Raw genomic sequence first — 19,051 nt, 5'->3', positions numbered from 1 at the left:
CTGAAACATGTCATAAAAGGCTCCAGGCTGGTAACAAAAAGTATATTTTCAACATAAAACAATTCCCTCAGTTGGACTTCTTTGAATTATCTAAGTACAGTATAGGCATCACAAAAGGGTAATTTTTTTTTGTTTTTGTTTGTTTGGTTGGTTTTGTTTTGTTTTTTTGTGAGAGGTTGTTTTGTTTTGCTCTTGCAGAATTTTTAAAAATTAAATTTTAAAACCAAGGCCTTTTATCTACTGCTGTTGGGCCACATTCTGCAGTTCTTAAGTGAGCAAAACTCTTATTGTCTGTAGTAGGAACAGGACTGTTTTTAATTTGCTAAATGATTATTTGTCATTGGAAAATCAGATTAAGGCACAATTTGATTTTTGCAGTAAGATGGGTATATGCTAATACTGCAAGAGCAACTTTAACATGGCCCCATTTCTGTGCCCCATCAGAACTTTCTCTCACTAGAGGAATTTGTGAGACACACACAGCAAATGAATGGCAGAATGTTCATGTTGACATTCACAAATCAGTGCTCACTAACTTCAGGCCTCTGTTCTCACAACGCATCTGCAGAGTGTGAACTCCAAGAATATGGGAGCAGCCCAGAATGAGGCACAGCAGAATTGCCCTTTTTGATCAGCTTATTCCTCACATACACATATGTAGAGGAGTCTGGACTTCATTTACTGTATATTTTTAAATTGAAAACTACCCAGACATTAAAGTTTAAAATTCACCTAATAAAGACACAAGGGCTTTTACTATTCCTGCTACAACAACATTATATACTTAGGGCCCTGACCAGACTAAAATATATGAGCCCTTCTAGTCTGTGCAAGCCATACATGGCTGAAGTAAGGTCACAGACTTTAATCATGGGGAAAGGATTAATAGAAGTTTGGTCATCTGTATAAGACTGTAATTGGCATTATGCAGCCATTTCTTGAAAGCAATACCCCCTCACAAGAGAGGGTAGACTCCTTGTTGAGAGTGCAGATGAGAATGAGCCCAGTAGCTATGAAGGCAGTTTCGGGTTGAATGGAGCCCTTTCAATCATACTCATAATGCCATTATAGCCAAGACAACCTTTCTTGGCTCACCAGATTGGAATGATTCTGAAGCAGGCATTCAAAGTCTTGTATAATTAATATGCTTTTAAATTTTTTGGCCTAATTACATAGTTACACAAAAAGGCTAATCTTATATCAACTGGTTCCACAATTATTTGCCTATAGATACTGCAAGAAAAACAGATGGCTGATTAATTCTTTCTCTGGTGTTTACACATGCTGATATACAATTGGCATTGCATGTTTAGTTCCTTCTAAAAAGCTATTATTGTTTTTTACCACATATAATTCTCCGTGACTATTCATGTTATACCTTCTGATAGGCGAGGAAGAAGTAGTACCCGCTAAAAAGACAAAGACGATTGTTTCGACTGCTCAGATTTCGCAAACAAGACAAGCCAGAATTGAAAAGGTACATTTTTTCAAAGCTAATGGTGTTAAAAGCTTTAGATATTGATTCTTGGCATTGCAGTGTCTCACCATTGTTCTTTCTTTCATTATAGAAAATAGAAGCCCACTTTGATGCCAGATCACTTACAACTATTGAAATGTCCATAGAGAGTGCCACAGGACAACAGCTCCCACACAAGGCACCTCCAAGAATGCCTCCTAAACCTACATCAAAATCACCAACTCCACCAATAAGTGCAGCAAAAGTACAAATGGCACGACAGCAGTCACCATCTCCCATTAGACAGTCACTGTCACCTGTAAGACATGTTAGAGCACCAACACCATCACCAGTCAGGTAAATCATATTAACTATCAAGGAAATATTGAATTTTGAGTCATTCCCACCAGTAAAATGAGAAAATGAAATGGTGATGATGTGAACTGAAAGCACAACATAGAATGGAAGAACGTGGACTTGTTCTGACTGTTGGTTTTGTATAGTTGTCAAAGTTCAGGAGGAGGTTTTTGGCAGCTGTCTGCAAATGCTCCATCCTCTGAGATAGGTTTAGGAAATTGTTAGAAAATGTGTAGGGTCAGATTCTGCACTGTGTTCCGCCACACAAAGCTGGAGTAACACTTTTTTTGCTCCAGCTATACGTGCTTAAGTTCAATCAGAATCTGGCCTTTGGTAATTACTGTATGGGAAAAGAAAAGAGCATTTGGTGAGTTGCATGCAGAATGGAAGGATCAATAGAAAAATGACTGCGTACATCTGTGGACATGGGTATATTTGGACATGTGGGTAATGATTCCAGAGTTAAGGCTGTGGAGGCAAGAAAAATGAGCATGGTTATGGGGAAATGAGGATTTAGCTCTGATATGTGTAGGGCCTCAGGAGAGAAAGGGAGTGATTTGAAGTGCAGGGTCCACAGCTGTGGTGTGGCAGAACTAAATTCATTTGCACTGAGGCACTGATGAAGAGTTATTAGGCTCTTCTGACTCTGCTGCCTCTGCTCCCGACTGCACCAAGCACTGGGCCAGAAAAGCGAAATGTCTCTGAGCTGAATGAGGCCCCATTTAAACCTTTGTGCCAGCTCTGCTTTGTGGTGAATTTCATCACAGTGAAAACAGCTATTGCTGTATATACAAGAAGGAGCAATGGATTGGTAGTAATGTAATAATTTACAAGGATAATTAATCTATGAGCACTTGCGTAAATGCAAGGATAATACAATAGTGCCATCTAGAGGGCATAATGCGCTAAAATGTTATACTCTAGGTAGACCTGCGTGAAATACATTATTGACTCAAAAATAACATTTACATCTAAATTAGATGTGAAAATAAATGTAAAAAATGAAAGTATATTGCTGGTGACCACCACTAATGCTGCAATGGTTCAGAATGTGGCAATGTTAAAACATTTGCGTGGTGCTAGAAATTTGATATACCAGAACTCATCTTGGGGGAAAATATGTATTTAGTCGTGGTGTTATAGCAACTTGGAAAGTGCTTTAAAACTACATATTAATACTCTCAATTAATTTTTAAAATGTCAGTCTTTCTAAAAGCTCTGTTTATCACTGTAACAGCAGATACCAATTAATGCTACTGTAATTGGTAAAAGGAAATGGAGATAGGCCCCAATCCTGAAATGAACGGATCAAAGGCAGACTTCTGTGCCCCCACATGACACTCCACTGAATTCAGTGGCGCTCATTGCAGAATTGGGGCCTAATTTAATACATAATGACCCTGATCCAATAGTCCTTTCTCAAAACTCCCATTATCTGAGTAAAGAATATAGTCTCCGACTCAATGTGAACTTACCGTTTCTGGTACTTTTATATTAAATGTACATTCTTGAGTGAAATACATTGTGGTGTTCTCTTTAATGTCTTCATTGTAAAGTTAATTAAGTCATTAAAAATCCTTCAATAATTTAAGGATCTGACAAACCTGCAAGAGGAGGAAAGCTCCTCAAGTCCTTTCCTTCTTACAGTGTCAAGCACATTGATGGCGTTCAGTAAATAAATAATAAAACAATGAGATCTCCTTTCCTATTTATTATTTACATTGTGATAGCATCCAAAAGACCCAGTCAGGATCAGGGCCCCACTGTATTAGGAGCTGTACAAACACATAGGAAGACTGTTTGAGGAGCATAATTTCAAATGAGAGAACAAGTGAGTGCAACAAACAATAGGAAGGAAGGAAGAGAATAGAGGAATGGTAAGCAGATCACACAATCTAACCATTGACACAATTTGAAGGTAACAAATCAACTAGAACTTTTGCTTTCCTTTTCTAAATAAATAAATCCAATGTTCCCAACTGCCATGCAGCCTATCGCTATTAGTAGGTTGGTTTCTTGTAGCCCTGGAGTTTATAAGTAAAGTTTGGTCAAAAAAATTCAAAATTTTCCAATTGGGGGAAAGGGACAAGAAAGGGGATAGTTAGTTTGTTTTGGTTTTTGTTGGTTTTTCATTTAGCTCAGTGTCCAGGTACTGATGGTACCGTAAACAGGAAATGAATGTCAATCCTGTGTGAAGTTACTTGTGTGGTTATTTTATTAGGTGATGCTAAATTTAATACCAGTAATATTATGTTTATTCATTAGGTCAGTATCTCCTGCTGGAAGACTCTCCACTTCACCTATTAGGCCTGTGAAATCTCCAGTGCCGATCCGTAAAGCACAGGCAACGGTAGCCACTGCTGCTGAGGTTGTTCCTCCTTGGAAGCTGGAAGGTTATGTCTCTGCAGCCGAGGCACGGATGCAGGAAACTAGAGTAACTACAAGCGCTACCCAGATAAGGACAGAAGAAAGATGGGAAGGAAGATATGGTGTCCAAGACCAGGTGACCATCAGTGGTGCTGCTGCTGGTGTTGCTGTTGCTGGTATAGCTGCTGGTGCTAAAGAGGTAAAGAGTCTTTAAATTTGGAAAGAACATTGCTTATGCTGAGAGAGGCGCTAAATGTAATTTGAGAGGCTGCATGTAGACACTTGCTTACAACAGCTATGTAGGGAGTTCCCCTGGAAATGTTTAAATTGACCTTTGACAGCAATATTCTGTGCATGTATTTGTCATATGCTTATTCTGTGTATGCACCTATAAAACAATATCTTCTGATGTGACTAATTTTGGTCCTACAGGATGCTGATAAAACAGCAGCTGTTGCTACTGTAATGGCTGCAGTTGACCTGGCTAGAGTGAGAGAACCAGTTCCAAGCCCTGTAGAGCAGATTTCTAAAAGGACAGCAATGACTGCGGTACACATTCAACCTGTTCAGGAGCAGGTAGAAGTAAAACACAGCTTTTATATAATTTCCTCCTTACCCCCTGATCCTACATGCGAACAAAGCATGTATTTCAGAGTGCAAAATTAACAAGATACTAAGTGCTTCATATAAGCATGCGTTATTGGTGCAGAAGCATCTGGACTGTAAGGGACTGCTCGTGGTCATCTCATCTATCACCTCACATCATGACTGAATTGACTTAATTATTCTTACACCATTCCTGAGGAATGGGTATCATGTCTTGTTTTTATTAACTCTAGTGAAAGTGATCCCATAATGTCCCTTGGCAGCTTATTCCATTACCTATTGTTGTTCTTATACTGACAAAAAATTTCCTAATATTTAACTTGAATTTTCCCAGCTGAGCTTAAAATAACTATTCCCCAGCATTTTCCCCTTAATTTATACTACTTTCTTTTGATAACTGATCTTTACTATGTGTTGAGATGTATTTTAAGGTTGTTTTTTTCCCCTTCCTATAAAAATCAGATAAGAAAGGAAGCTATGGTAGTAGTTACTACTGATAAATCCAAAGAACAGGAAATAATATCAAGAACTAGAGAAGGACTTGCTACCAAACAAGAAGTACACATCGCTCATGAGAAGGTGAATACAGTTGTTACAGATGTAATATTCACAGTTGAACTCTACTTTAAAGACAAACTATGTATATATTTTTCTTTCCTTTTCTTTTTGTAACTTATTAACTGAAAAGCCCAGCAATACAAAGTGTCACTATATAACTCACTTGCTCACCAGGGTTTTCAATACTAGCATTTTCATAATTCTCTCTTGATGACTGACCGTTTTGCATAGGATCATGGAAAAATGCCATTGTTTTCCTACCATTTGTTGTATAGCTAGATAATACCTCAAACGTGTTTTGTTTAAAAAAAACAAAAACAAACAAAAAAACACCCACACACCTCTTCTTGGATTTTCCATTTTTCTGTGGCTGTTTCTGAGCTTATTCCATACACGTGGCATTTTCCTGTTAACAAATAGGAGGCAAGATACATTAAGAAGAAATTCATTCTGCACTGAAAACAATGTGAAACAAAATAGTGGTGACTGAATTTCAGATAACTTTCACCATATGTTTTGTTTTTAATTTTCAGATACATTTATTTTAACTTTAAGCCCTGATTCCGCAGCCAAATATGCATATGCTTAACCTTACTCATAAGTAGCTCTATTACAGTCAGTGGGGTTATTCAAATGAGCAAAGTTAACCAAATGTGCAAGTGTTTGCGGGATCAGGGCCTATTGGTATTTCTTCATTCTATTTCTGGATGGTCCCCAGGAGTTTCATACCAAGTTAGAGTAATTTATGCCTCCCTCCCATAGAAATGGTACATTTCTGCAGTCCACCACCCTTTACAGCTTATCCAGACCAAACTACTCCTCCAGAAAGTAGATCAGTCAAGTGCTGAGGTCAGGTTTCAAATTGAGAGGGTAAAAAAAAATCTAGTTGTGAGGGTAAGTGGGTCTAAATCCAAGTTAAGGTTGAATCTAGTCCTGACGATGGAATCTAGAGTGAAATATCAAGGTTCAAGGTGAGAAATAGTCTGGGCAGGGGGAGGAGTAATTTAACTTTACGACACTGAGGGATGGAAATCAGAAAACTGCCATTACACAGGGAGGAGCATGGTCTGTATTTTCATCTAAACCTCCTGGATAGAGTGAAATTTACCAAAAAATATGCATTCAGAATCATTGCTTTTCCCCCATTGATAGTAATGCAGATAAATTTCTTCCTGTTCCAGTATCTGTTACATACTGCCTTTTAGTAGGAAAATGACAGAGTCTATGGAGTAAGTTATTTTATTTTTCTTCTCACTGTATATTTCATAAAAGAAGTTCAGATGCTGTTGTTGCCAGTCTAATCAATTTTTAAAATCTATATAAAACACTGGAGTTTTCCTAAGAGTAGGCATCATGTAACAATGATATTCACCTGTATACAGTGACTGCAGGGTACAAACAGAATGAGTCACAATCACTTCCTTCTACAAGGACCTCCAGTGAAATTTAACCTCCTTTCCCTCCACTAGACCAGCCTCTTCTCCAATGTTTTATAAAAGGCATGTAATTTGCATTTGAGATTATATGTAATTGAGACTTTTTTACTGTAAAAATCAGATAAGAAAGGAACCAGAGAAAGCTCCTATACCCAAGGTAATAATTGCTGCTGATAAAGCCAAAGAACAAGAAAAAGTATCAAGAGCTAGAGAAGAAATTTCTACAAAACGAGAGCAAATTCACATCACTCATGAAAAGGTGAATACAGCTGTTATAGATGTAGCTCACCAATACACCTTTTTTCATTAACAATCTCTATCAAATGCTCCTTATGTACTTTGCCTTTGGTTTTTTATGAGCTGCAGGCTCCAACAATAGAAACATTTATAAAGTAACTGTTCCATAAAGAGGCCCAGTGTTACAGTTCCAGGCAAAACTCCCACTGACTTTAATAGGAGTTCTGACTAGTCAGGAACTGCAAGACTGAGCTCTTAACATCAGTTATTTAAGTATTGTGGTTGTCATTACTAACATGCTCATAATTCTCATTTGATGATTAGTGACCTTTACTTGATGTATGAAGGTGGATTTTAAGAGAACCTTTTAAAGAGTTTTTATTCAGTTAGCCATCAGAATAATATTCGCTTACATAAAGGGTTTGAGCCAATGAGGTTTGCTGGAAGTTTTGCTGGATCACAAACTGTCTGATCAGTCTCACAGCTAATATCAGATGATTTTGGAGCCCTTACTCACACTGAGTAGCCCTTATTTAACTGAGTAGCCCTACTGACTAATGAGAGTAAATGTTAGTTCATAGTAATACTCATTTCTATGCAGCTGCTAAAAGGAGGATACAATGATGATCATTTAAATGTAACCAATAGGGGACCAAATTCTTCCCTGATTCTTTCTCACACAGTGTAACTCTACTGAATTTAACTGGGTTGCAAAGTGTGTAAAATGGGATGGAAGCTGGCTTACATACAATAGTCATTCCACTCTATAAGTGGCATTTCATCTTCCTTCCTTTCCCCTGGTCATAGGGGTGTAGCCATGGGTGGGCCTCAGCTTAGCATCCAGGCCCCACTTAGCATCCCCCACTTAGCTTCCAGGCCCACCCAAATCTAAGCAGGGGTGTAGTGCTGCCTCAGCAGCCCGGAACATCACTCAGACACCTGAAATCCAAAACGGAGTGGTGCACCCACTCTTTAGAAAGCTACGCTCTGGCAGCTCTGCCTTCCCATTTTCTGAGCCGCCCCATGCGCATGTTCAGCTCGGCAGGTGAAGCCCTATGTCTGGGGGCACCAGGACTAAGAAGAGGGCATGGCGTCGGGGAGAAGCTGAGCTAGCACAGTCTGTTATTGCCTGTCCACCCAAAAGTTGGGACCCTCCCAAATTTCCATTCCTAGCTGTGCCACTGTCTTGTCTACATAACATTCCATCAACCTGTCCCACTGTCCTGAAAAGCCATGTAATTTGGTTTGAGAACAAATATAATTGAAACTTTTTTTTATCCTAAAAACCAGATAAGAAAGGAAACTGTGAAACCTTCTGTGCCTAAGGTAGTAATTACCACCGATAAACCTAAAGTACCAGTCAGAGTATCGAGAACTAGAGAAGAAGTTGCTACCAAACAAGAACAAGTACGAGTAACTGATGAAAAGGTGAATAGAACTGTTATAAATGTGATATTCACTCTCCTGTGATACTCCCTTTGTACACTAATATTTCCCCTACAAATACTAACTATATATTTCCAGGGTTTTTTTTTCTAAAACTTACTCCAACTACAAACTTGTATCAACTATGAATTAGTATCTAGTTCTTCCCACTTTGTCCTTCACTCCTAATAGTTGGCATTAATAAGATATCCATAACTCTCTTTTGACTGACTTTGATTTCTTTGCAGTAAAGAGCATTTTAACTTTTTTTAAATAATATATTTTATTTAAATGAGTATTGTTACATCCTAATGCCTATCAATAGCTAGCTAATACAGAGTCACTCGGAGATTGCAGTGTACAGGGATCTAAAACCTTAACCCTTTCCCCTATTCCAATGCTTTTTTTTTTTCATAAGACCATATGTAATTGAAACTTTTTTTGTTTCTACCATAATAATCAGATAAGAAAGGAAGCTGAAAAAATTACTGTAGTTCCGACAGTAATTGCCACTGATAAATCCAAGGAACCAGTAACAATACCAAGAGCCAGAGAAGGAATTACTACCAAACAAGAACAAATGCATCTAATTCGTGATCAGGTGAATACAGCTGTTGCAGATGTGAAATACACTGTTCCACCTTACTTTCTCTGCGAGCCTCCTTATGCTTCACCATCAGTTAAGAGCTACTTGTGTACACTAGAATCCACTCAAATGCATTCCCCTTAATGTGCTTGCTTGATTGGGGTGATTTGACAAGGAACAGATTCAGTGTAATGAATCTCAATAATTCTAGAAAATTAACTAATGGCCCATCCATTTATAAAAAATCACTTTAACTGGAGCCACCTATGATTGTCTTTGAAAGCCTGGTCTCAGTAGATAACGCTGAACTGGTGTTTGCTTATGTAAATTTCTGTCTCTGAAATCATTTAGTGTATAGGCTATTTCCCCTTTTTAATTTTATGGTTAATTGACCAGCTGATCTCACTTTATCAGGATTTGTATTGTTTTTGTTCTTCGTACAATGCATACATTTAAAACAATTCAGTTCCACCCAGGATATTCTTATAAGCCTCTGATAAAGGGGAACATTGTTTGTTTCTGTTTCCACTGGTATCTATGCCAGTTAAGAGGATTCTAATGTAATAGGGCTGAGTCCTATCATCAGTGAGAGAGTAACATAATTGTGAACTACAGGATATGGTCCACTTTTTTCTTAATGTAATTAATTAATTGAAAACATCACTGGTATGTTTACAAAATGTTTTGATTAATTTTCAATGGAAAAAGCAAAATCAGATAAAATACACACCAAGGGTTCAGTGTGTACAGAGTTCACAATTCTTTGGTGTGTGAATTTATGGCCAGATTCAACACTGCCATAAGCACTTCCTTTGAAGTTAGCACTAGCATTGAATAATACAGCCCTTAGAGTGCAAAGCCTTATCAATAGTAAAACAAACTTTTGCAGACAATCTGTCTGACCTAGCTTAGAGATATTACTTCACGTGGTGAACTATTTTTGAAGCTGTATGTAAACTGAGTGAAGGAAGGCAATTTATTATTTAAAAGTGTTAATTTTTTCACATGCTCTTTTACTATATACTGTATCCAGGTAAATTATAATACTGAAAAAACAGCAGCAGTCACTACTCAAATATCTGCTCCTGACAAAGCCAGAGCTTGATAATGGACAAATTACACTGACATCAAATGTGAAACCAATTATGGATCAGGAAGTTAAAAACAAATTACATCCTGGCACAAAAGCACCACTTCCTTTTTACCAAAACACTCTTTCAGTTATCCTTCCCTATTAAGAACTTGTAAAATACATTAGCACAACTTTTCCTTGCATTGAAGTTACAGCTATATATTTACTAAGGCTCATTGTGTGCGAATGGACCATGCAGTGTTTGCACGTCAAACATCATATACATATTTTGACCATTTCTCATAGTAATGTCTGATATAGAATTATGTGCAGCTGTCAGAAATTACAGCTTTTTAAATATTATACATACCGTATCATAGTCACAAATGTGCCAGCAAAGTATTTAATATACATTGTGTACTGTATATAGAAATATGCATGTGCACAGTGTGTATACATATCTATTCAGTATAAATATATATTTACAGCGAGTGACTATGAAATGCACATGTGGATAAATACAGTCTGCATATTTTCCATACTGTATAATGTATGTACATTTTCTGTCTCTCTCTAACTTGTATGTACTCTGTATTTGCCAGATAGACAAATCTTTGTCATCACCATGGGTATTTGTATGAATTCTGTAAATGTTATCTTTAGATTGGAGCTTACAAAAAGGCTGAAGCTGTAGCTACAGTTGTTGCTGCAGTTGATCAGGCACGTGTTAGAGAGCCCTGGGAGCTAGAGCATGATGAAGAAGGCTATGCTGAGCAGACAGCTTTGGAATATGGATATAAAGAGCGTACTATGACAGGTCACATTGTTGAGGTGCCAGCCGAACGTCATGTTGTCACCAAACCAGTACATGTTCCTTCTGAAACAAAAGTTTCTACCACCGAAAAAATGGGAATGCATATATCAACACAGGTTAGACTTGGTTTACATTGCACTCTTTCTCTGGCTGTCTTTTTTTTTTTTTTAAATGAAACTTTTTATTTTGCAGTTTGGTGACTAGCACAACATACTCACCAAACATTTTCTTGGTTAATGTAGATTAAAAGAACAGAAGAAACCAGAACTGAAAAAGCAGCCCTTGTGGAACACACACGTCCCCGGACAGCAAGTCCTCATTTTACAGTTTCAAAAATTACTGTTCCTAAACCAGATCATACTTACGAGGTAAGAGTGGAGGAAGGGTGTTGGGCAAACAGCAAGCTCAGTCCAAATAACTGATACCTCATTTCTTCTATATTGATGCCCCTCCTTCTCCCTCCCCATACAATACTGTGTTACTCCCAAGTGGGGGAAGAGGTTGTGCTATCTTTGATTTGTGTTGCCCTATTCCCTAGTAAATAAAATATAATAGTGCAAATAAATGTATGCCCTTTATTTGTGAAATCCTGCCAAAAAGTGATTTTGTGGGGTTTTTTTAAAACCCCAACCATTTCATATATTTGGAATGCAGCTAAAACATGTGGTATTTACAATAAAATGCTACATGCCTGGCATACACCTTCACCCTGTTTAAAGGGTAGGAAAAAATCTGATTCGTGCTCAACTTCTCGTATTAAAGAAATACTTCAGTAGCAGTACTTTTTTTTCTTTCTTTGCAGTTGTTTTACTGCATACTAAACCAGTTCAGGAATGAACATGCTCTACATCCCTAATCCAAACTATATTTTATGGCCTCATAAAGAACCATGTGTGTTTGTATTCATTTCATGTTATTTTTTCCTTTCTACTGTTTGAGGAGTTTTTTTCATCCTTTTTTTTTTTTTAAATTAGGGACACAATCCAACTTAGGTATGCATAAAGGTTGCACTTTGAAATCTCATCAGGTATTTTAATCACTTCCTGGCATATAATTAGTTCTGTGATGCCTTAGTGAAAATCTAAGTTCAAGCCTAGAAAGCAACAGAGCACATTCCCTTTAAGAGCTGTGTTGCTATTTAAAGACCATAATTCTAACACAATATAATAGAACACTTTCAAATGCTATATACAACTTTAAGTCTGCATATAAGTATATATATTTTAAAAACTATGTTATTTTACAGCATAGGAGGGTTGAAAGTGTCTTTATGTAGCTTATCTAATATGTGAATAAGGAAGTAACAGATTATTATGTAATTTGTCATACTGACTTGCTTGGGAAATACATAGTGCATCTTTTGAAAATAAGAGTAACACAACTGTAACTTTCTTTCTCTTGGATTGGTTAGGTTTCAATAGCAGGATCTGCTATGGCTACCCTGGAAAAAGAGTTATCAGCAACTTCTGTTCAAAAGATCACCAGACCTGTGAAATCACCACAAGTAAAGCCACCTGAAACCAGAGTGATGGCAGAGAAGGTTGTCTCTCCACAATTTCCCTTTGGAGAGGCAGCAGATGCCTATAAAAGTCGTTATGATGTTGAGACCAAAAGAGACATAAGTGTGAGCATTACAGGTGGTGTGGTACGGGAAGAACACATTGAATTAATGCAAGAAGGTGAAGCAAAGGTTTGTCATTAAGTGAATTCCAAAATCATCTTGATTGACTTACATCTTAGAAACAATAGAGAGTAACCCAATGTGTTTACAGTTCTTTCCCCCCCCCCACCATTACAAGCTTATTCTTTTAAAATATCCCTACTGAGCTTTGTCTGTCGTAGGTTGTGCAAAACAAGTAGCACAAGCATTTCTAAGATCCTAACATCACTTTGTCACAGCAAGCAGCAGTCACTGTCTGCAAGGAAACATTTTCCTACATCAATTATGGTGTGTCTGCCATTTATTTCCTTCACTTTGTGGGATGTTTAGTAACTCTGCTTTAAATGTCATAGGTAACAGAAATGGCTAGAGTTCCTGAGCCAGCAGAAGTCCCTGCTACCCCACCAACCTTAGTCTCTGTAAGTAGTGAAAATATAGATAAAGGTTACATTGTTTTGCCTTTCATTCCTTTTAAGATACACTTTGTTTCACCCCCTTTTTGTCATGTATTTAATACATTCGGTTGCTCTCTGGAGCTCTGACACCATCTCTCATGTCTGTAGTCAGTTGCCAGTCTCTGTAGCTGTGTGACCTATCAGAATGATCTTTGCTGAACTGAACAAGTGAATTCTCACAAGTATCTCACAAAGATCAAATTCCCTCTAGATTTTCCCTGTGAAGAGTAACATATTCAGACAGCCCAACTCCAACTTCAAAAGCTGTAGTTTGAAAATGTCTCTTCTCTCTGATTTATTTGGGGCACTGCACATCCGTGCCTCATTTTGATATAGATGCTGAATTGTAAGTTTCAGGACTGTTTTATTGTACGGTTGAAATGATTTATTTACTAATGAAGAGTCATATTCATTGTATAAATACTTTTGTGTGATACAGGGTCTGAAAAACATGACTGTTATTGAAGGCGAATCTGTCACTTTGGAGTGCTACATCTCTGGCCATCCAGCCCCAACTGTGTCATGGTACAGAGAAGACTATCAGATTGAGAGTTCCATAGACTTCCAGATTACCTTCAAAGCAGGAGTTGCTCGCCTTGTGATTCGTGAAGCCTTTGCAGAAGACAGTGGAAGATTTACTTGCACTGCTACCAATGCAGCTGGAACTGTTAGCACTTCATGCCACTTACATGTGCAGGGCAAGTAGATTTCTCACAACAAGAATACAGTTTGCTTAGTCAAAATGGCTTCATTACAACTTCTCTATGCCCAAGAGCTAGTATTTCTGGCAGCTGCAGGTGTCTTGATTTACCCATCGCAGCCTCCAGGGCTGCTAAACCTGCCAGCAACTCCCACCTAGTCTCTTCACCTAATAAAAGATTTGTGTTGCCTAGGGCAAAAATCAAGGACTATCCATTAGTATTGTACACTACCTGCAACATCCCCCATCCCTGTTTTCACTCAGAGATACGTGGGCTTTCCACCCTTCACATTAGTCCCATCAGTACAGATAATGGCTCAGTTGTTGCCTATTTTGAGGAAGATATGGACATGTTCCCCATCTCCCTACTATTCTGGGGTCCCCCTACTCCTATCAGTGACAAATATTTCAGCCTCTAGTGTCAAGACCATCATGCACTAGTAAGTGTCCTAAAAATGCAATCCTACATGGAAGGAATAAATGGTAAGGGCCCCTATGAGCATACTCAAGGATCATCACAAGTATCTGAGAGGGGGAGAGAGACTTTGCTTTGTTACTGAGCTATATTCAAGACTATTCAAAACCCACATACCAAAGGAACATAACGGCACACCCAACATCCCATGCCCCACTAGGGCAAGTGGCCATATAGGTCCTATCAGATTGGCAAATACCATAGAAACAACAACGGCACAGCCCAATAATATGCAAGAGAGAAAAACATTAAAGGTGAAGGGTACTAAATAGCTCAGGAACATTTGATTATGACTGTTACAGCTAGGCTGGTTTGAAGAGGCCCGGAAGGAGACACCCCACGTCACCTGGGTGCCAATTATGAGCAAGCTAAGATTCCTGATTCACTGTCCCAGTGCAAGTACCTGACCCTTAAATTCAGCCAGCAAAACTACCCTCCGTCTTAGCTGCTTTGTCCACTTTCAAAATATTTTGGCATCAACATTATCATACTTTTCTTACAGTTTCTGAGGAGATTGAGAGCCGAGAAGCCGTTTCTGTGAAGGCTGTCACAGAAGAGAAACGGTAATGTTACTTTTCTAAGCAGACTGCTCATACTGTGATTATTAGTTACTTCCATTTTATTTATTTGTGATTTCCTTCTGCATCAGCTCATTTGCCTTCTTTGAAATCTTCTTCCAGCTATATGGAGTCAAAAGATGTGGTAATGGTAGATACCACTATTGCAGAACAAGAAGTGTTTGGAGAAGCTGCAGCTCCTTATTTTATAACCAAACCTATAATTCAGAAGTTAGTTGAAGGTGGAAGTGTCATTTTTGAGTGCCAAATTGGGGGCAACCCAAAGCCACACATCTACTGGAAAAAAGCTGGGGTACCTCTTACTACTGGCTACAGGTATATAAGTTACTTAAACATTGTTCTTTCTCTGATGTGCAAATGATACTTCCATAGATTTGACACACATTAGAATTCAGTTATCCACTTTGGACTAAATCTATCCCTAGTGTAACCCCACTGATTTCAGTGGGGTGTCATCAGGAATTAATATGGCCCGAAGTTTCTGAACATATAGGTATTTGAACCCATCCGGCTGTTCTTCTCTGTTATGGGATGCAATGTTTGCTCTGGTGGGTTATAAAATATATATTTTAAAAGGCTAGAAAAGCAATTATAAATACAAGGTTGAGCTAAAAATCGACATACACATTAATTTATATATATAGAGAGAGAGACTTTGGTTTGAATTTTCTCTGCAGTGTTCTGTAGAATTGAGGAAATATTTAGTGCGAGAGCCATCTGAGTACGTTTTCCGGCATTCTTGAAATGTATCATGATATAATCACCTATAGAAAATGATGGAAATGATGTTTCCAGGCATAAAGCTCCCTGAATATAAAAATTCTGATATTGGGAAGGTTATATTGTATATGATAATGGAATCCTCAAGACTTCAGTACTGCCTTTTGTCTCTGAGTTCAATTATTATTATAGGTATTGGGAATAATTGAGCTCTGGTTGCAGTATTGTTATTGCTCTTATGCTGTTCTACTATTCCACTGAGTTGATATTGGCCTAAAAAATTATCAAAGCATTGGCTTTTTCAAGGAGTAATAGTCATAGATCTTTCAAAAAGTAAATAAGCGAAGAGTTCTGCTGATCAGAATTATGGAGAATTTGTGTTTTCTATGTTCTTAAAGACACAAACTGAGTTACAAAAAAGAGACTGGGGAATGCAGACTTGAAATTTCGATGACCTTTGCTGATGACGCCGGAGAATACACTATTGTTATTCGCAATAAGCATGGAGAAGCTTCTGCATCAGCCTCTTTACTGGAAGAAGGTATATGTATGTGCATGGATAGTGGGGGAGGAGGGATTAACAAAAAAGTCAGTGATAAAAATATGGAAGAATAAGACTGGAGTTTCTTTAACTTGCTTTAAGATTAGCAAATTGGTGCCACTCTGTTTGATATAATAAAAACCGACTGGTCACAATGGTCGATGAGGTATTGCAGTAGCTTCTTTTTCTTTCTGAGCCATTAAATAGTTTCAAAATGGAGGCATTCTTCTTTTAAGTGGGTCTCTTAAAGGAGGTCATGAATCTGTGGGCACTTTCATAGCAGTTGTCAAACCACGATGATGTACAGAACCACTTGCAGGTCACAGGGTGAAATCCTGGCTTCCCTTTGATTCCAGTGGGGCCAGGATTTCACCCAAAGTGTTCACTTCTATAGAAGCAGATGGTAAGGAATGGTACAAAGGCCTAGCTCCCTTCCACACTCCTCTCCTTACCCCAGAGAAAGAGAAGGTACTGGGAGCTCTGCAGGAGGAAGAGTGCCTACAGCTACTTTTCTGTGGCACTGGGGATTTCTGCAGGAGGGAGAGAATATTTAACCTTAGGCTCATGCAGAGTTTAGAATCTCCTATTCAGCGTAGCTACAGGAGCCTCTCCTCTTGCAGAGCTCTTAATGCTCTGCACAGTATATGACCTTTGAAGTTTGGCATTGGGGCTCTGGGGAAAGGAAACTAACTAAGGAACTGGGATATGTGCTTTAGAAAAAGAAACTAATTTAGACTATTTAGATATCCACATAGATATTCATCAAGTACAATAGTTCCCAGAGAGAAGGTGTGAAGGTATGGTTAGGAGGCTGAGAGCTGATGAGCTCTCTCTTTAAAAGTGGTCCGTACTTAAGAAAACCTGTTCTAGAACATATAAATTATGACATTTTAATCAAGACTGGGCAGAGTGTCTACCTGTTGTAATGATTCTCACAGAGCATCAGGATATGCACCTGTTCCACAACCATCTGAAACGCTGTTTCAAATAATACCTACTAACTGATAACTTCTGCAGCTTATTTCTACATTTATGCCAGTAAAAATGGACAGTGACTTACCAGAATTAATGTGTACTTAACTCCTAGCTGATTATGAGGTCTACATAAAATCGCAACAAGAAATGATGTACCAAACTCAGGTGACTGCATATGTACAAGAACCTAAAGTGGCTGAGATAGCCCCAGCTATTTTATATGCTGACTATGAAAAAGAATATGAAAAAGAACAAGCTCTAATTAGGAAGAAAATGGCAAAAGACACTGTGCAGATCCGGACTTTTGTAGATGAACACGTAAGTATTTCAGTCATTTTAAATTGTGATGGGAGCAGTTCAAGTCTTTTTATTTATTTTCACAAATGTAAGAAGTCAGTTATTCTACAAACTCTGTAAAGTCTGTTCTACAAAATCTATCACAAAACTGTTTTCTTTTTGTATAGGAATTCCACATTTCTTCCTTTGAAGAAAGACTTATCAAAGAAATTGAATACAGAATTATTAAAACCACCCTAGAAGAACTCTTGGAGGAAGACAGAGAAGAGATGGTGGTTGATATTCCTGAATCTGAAACAGTTGAAGCAGGATTTGATTTAAGATTAAAGAATTATAGAATCTTTGAGGGAATGGCTGTTACTTTCCATTGTAAGATGACTGGATATCCATTACCCAAGGTATACCAACGTCTATAAATGTATAATATAAACCATACAGATATTGTTTTTAATTATATCTACCTATGAAACAGGCCTGCTTCTATATGTGGAAACTTACTGGATGTGGTAGCTCACTGTCAGAGAACCCCTTCTTTATCCTACTCAGCTAGAAAACCACAAATTCCAAAAACAATGTACATTTTTCAGTCCTTTGTTCTCCCATCAAGCTGAGTTTCCATTTTGTAGATTTGCACAATAGTTCTGGATAAGGAAATGTGGTAGATTCACCAATACGCTATGGCAAAGTATTGCGCTACTCATGCGTCACAGAGAAGTGGTCACATAGTAGTGAATCTGGCTTGTTTCTGTTTCATTCTTCATGTATCATAATGCTTAATTTTATGTTGGATACTGATTTTCATATCTGCAAAAAGCTGTTTTTTACTCTTACTTATTTCAAGTAAAATTGTTTGCCAACTACATGTTGGTTATGGCCGTGCAATAGTTGAAAAGTAGTGGGAAAGACCTAGCAGAGTTTTAAGTAACATACATGGGTACACATTACTGTATTCTAATCTCCATGAGGGTTCACTCTACTTTTTACTATTTGTGCAGATTGCGTGGTACAAGGATGGTAAACGCATTAAGCATGGAGAGCGCTACCACATGGAAGTTCTGCAAGATGGCAGCGCTAGTCTACATTTACCTGTTGTGTTGCCTGAAGATGAAGGAATTTATACAGTCTTTGCCAGCAATGTTAAAGGAAATGCCATTTGCTCTGCAAAGCTATACATTGAACCTGTTGCACCAGTTGGAGCTCCAGGTTATATGCCAGCACCAGATGTTATGAAAAGATATCGGTAAGTACAGGGTAATATGCAAGTCTTGTGTTCATTCCAGTCCACTACAAATAAACAGTGTCCAGTGATCCCATCATGTAGTCCAAGCTAAACAAGTTTAGACCATCAGTCCTGGCATACCTCCATGCTGTTGGAAGTACTGATGTTGATTCAGTAAGTGGCACTCTGTTCTGTGGCTCAGTATGAACCAAATCCCCATTGCTACAGGGCAATGTGATTCTGAAGGTATCACCTTCTAGATGATAGGTCTAAACAAGATATTGGTTTAGTCCTCTCAATTTAGAGAATGTATTGCTCCTCACTTGGGATTTTACCTATTGTGCGCTGCACTGTTAAACAGCTTTTGCTTTCCACCACAGAGATTGCTATATTTCAGTGGTCAGAGAACTCATCCAGTTATAGATAGATACTCTGTGTGTATGTGAAAAATAAATATTGCTGTAAGTATAGAGAACTGTAATATTATTTGACATTGCACAGATTCTTCATATTGATT

General features: G+C 38.1%; 1 protein-coding gene across 1 annotated transcript in view; it reads left to right on the top strand.

Annotated features, from left to right (window-relative positions):
- The window catches only part of TTN (titin), a 309,138-nt gene that overhangs the window by 8,210 nt on the left and 281,877 nt on the right, over positions 1-19,051 (top strand). Inside the window, exons 5-23 of the mRNA XM_043525559.1 lie at positions 1,389-1,477; positions 1,569-1,813; positions 4,079-4,379; positions 4,613-4,756; positions 5,249-5,365; positions 6,902-7,039; positions 8,308-8,445; positions 8,906-9,043; positions 10,764-11,030; positions 11,157-11,282; positions 12,326-12,604; positions 12,928-12,993; positions 13,469-13,727; positions 14,707-14,767; positions 14,885-15,097; positions 15,901-16,043; positions 17,131-17,336; positions 17,483-17,713; positions 18,311-18,555. Of these exons, the coding sequence (XP_043381494.1) occupies positions 1,389-1,477; positions 1,569-1,813; positions 4,079-4,379; positions 4,613-4,756; positions 5,249-5,365; positions 6,902-7,039; positions 8,308-8,445; positions 8,906-9,043; positions 10,764-11,030; positions 11,157-11,282; positions 12,326-12,604; positions 12,928-12,993; positions 13,469-13,727; positions 14,707-14,767; positions 14,885-15,097; positions 15,901-16,043; positions 17,131-17,336; positions 17,483-17,713; positions 18,311-18,555 (3,406 nt within the window). The remainder of the gene's footprint in view (positions 1-1,388; positions 1,478-1,568; positions 1,814-4,078; positions 4,380-4,612; positions 4,757-5,248; positions 5,366-6,901; positions 7,040-8,307; positions 8,446-8,905; positions 9,044-10,763; positions 11,031-11,156; positions 11,283-12,325; positions 12,605-12,927; positions 12,994-13,468; positions 13,728-14,706; positions 14,768-14,884; positions 15,098-15,900; positions 16,044-17,130; positions 17,337-17,482; positions 17,714-18,310; positions 18,556-19,051) is intronic.

This window comes from Chelonia mydas, chromosome 11, assembly GCF_015237465.2.
Source record: "Chelonia mydas isolate rCheMyd1 chromosome 11, rCheMyd1.pri.v2, whole genome shotgun sequence".
NCBI classification, from domain to species: domain Eukaryota; kingdom Metazoa; phylum Chordata; order Testudines; family Cheloniidae; genus Chelonia; species Chelonia mydas.
Note: the sequence above shows the minus strand (reverse complement) of the source record. Positions and strands in the feature narration are given on the sequence as shown.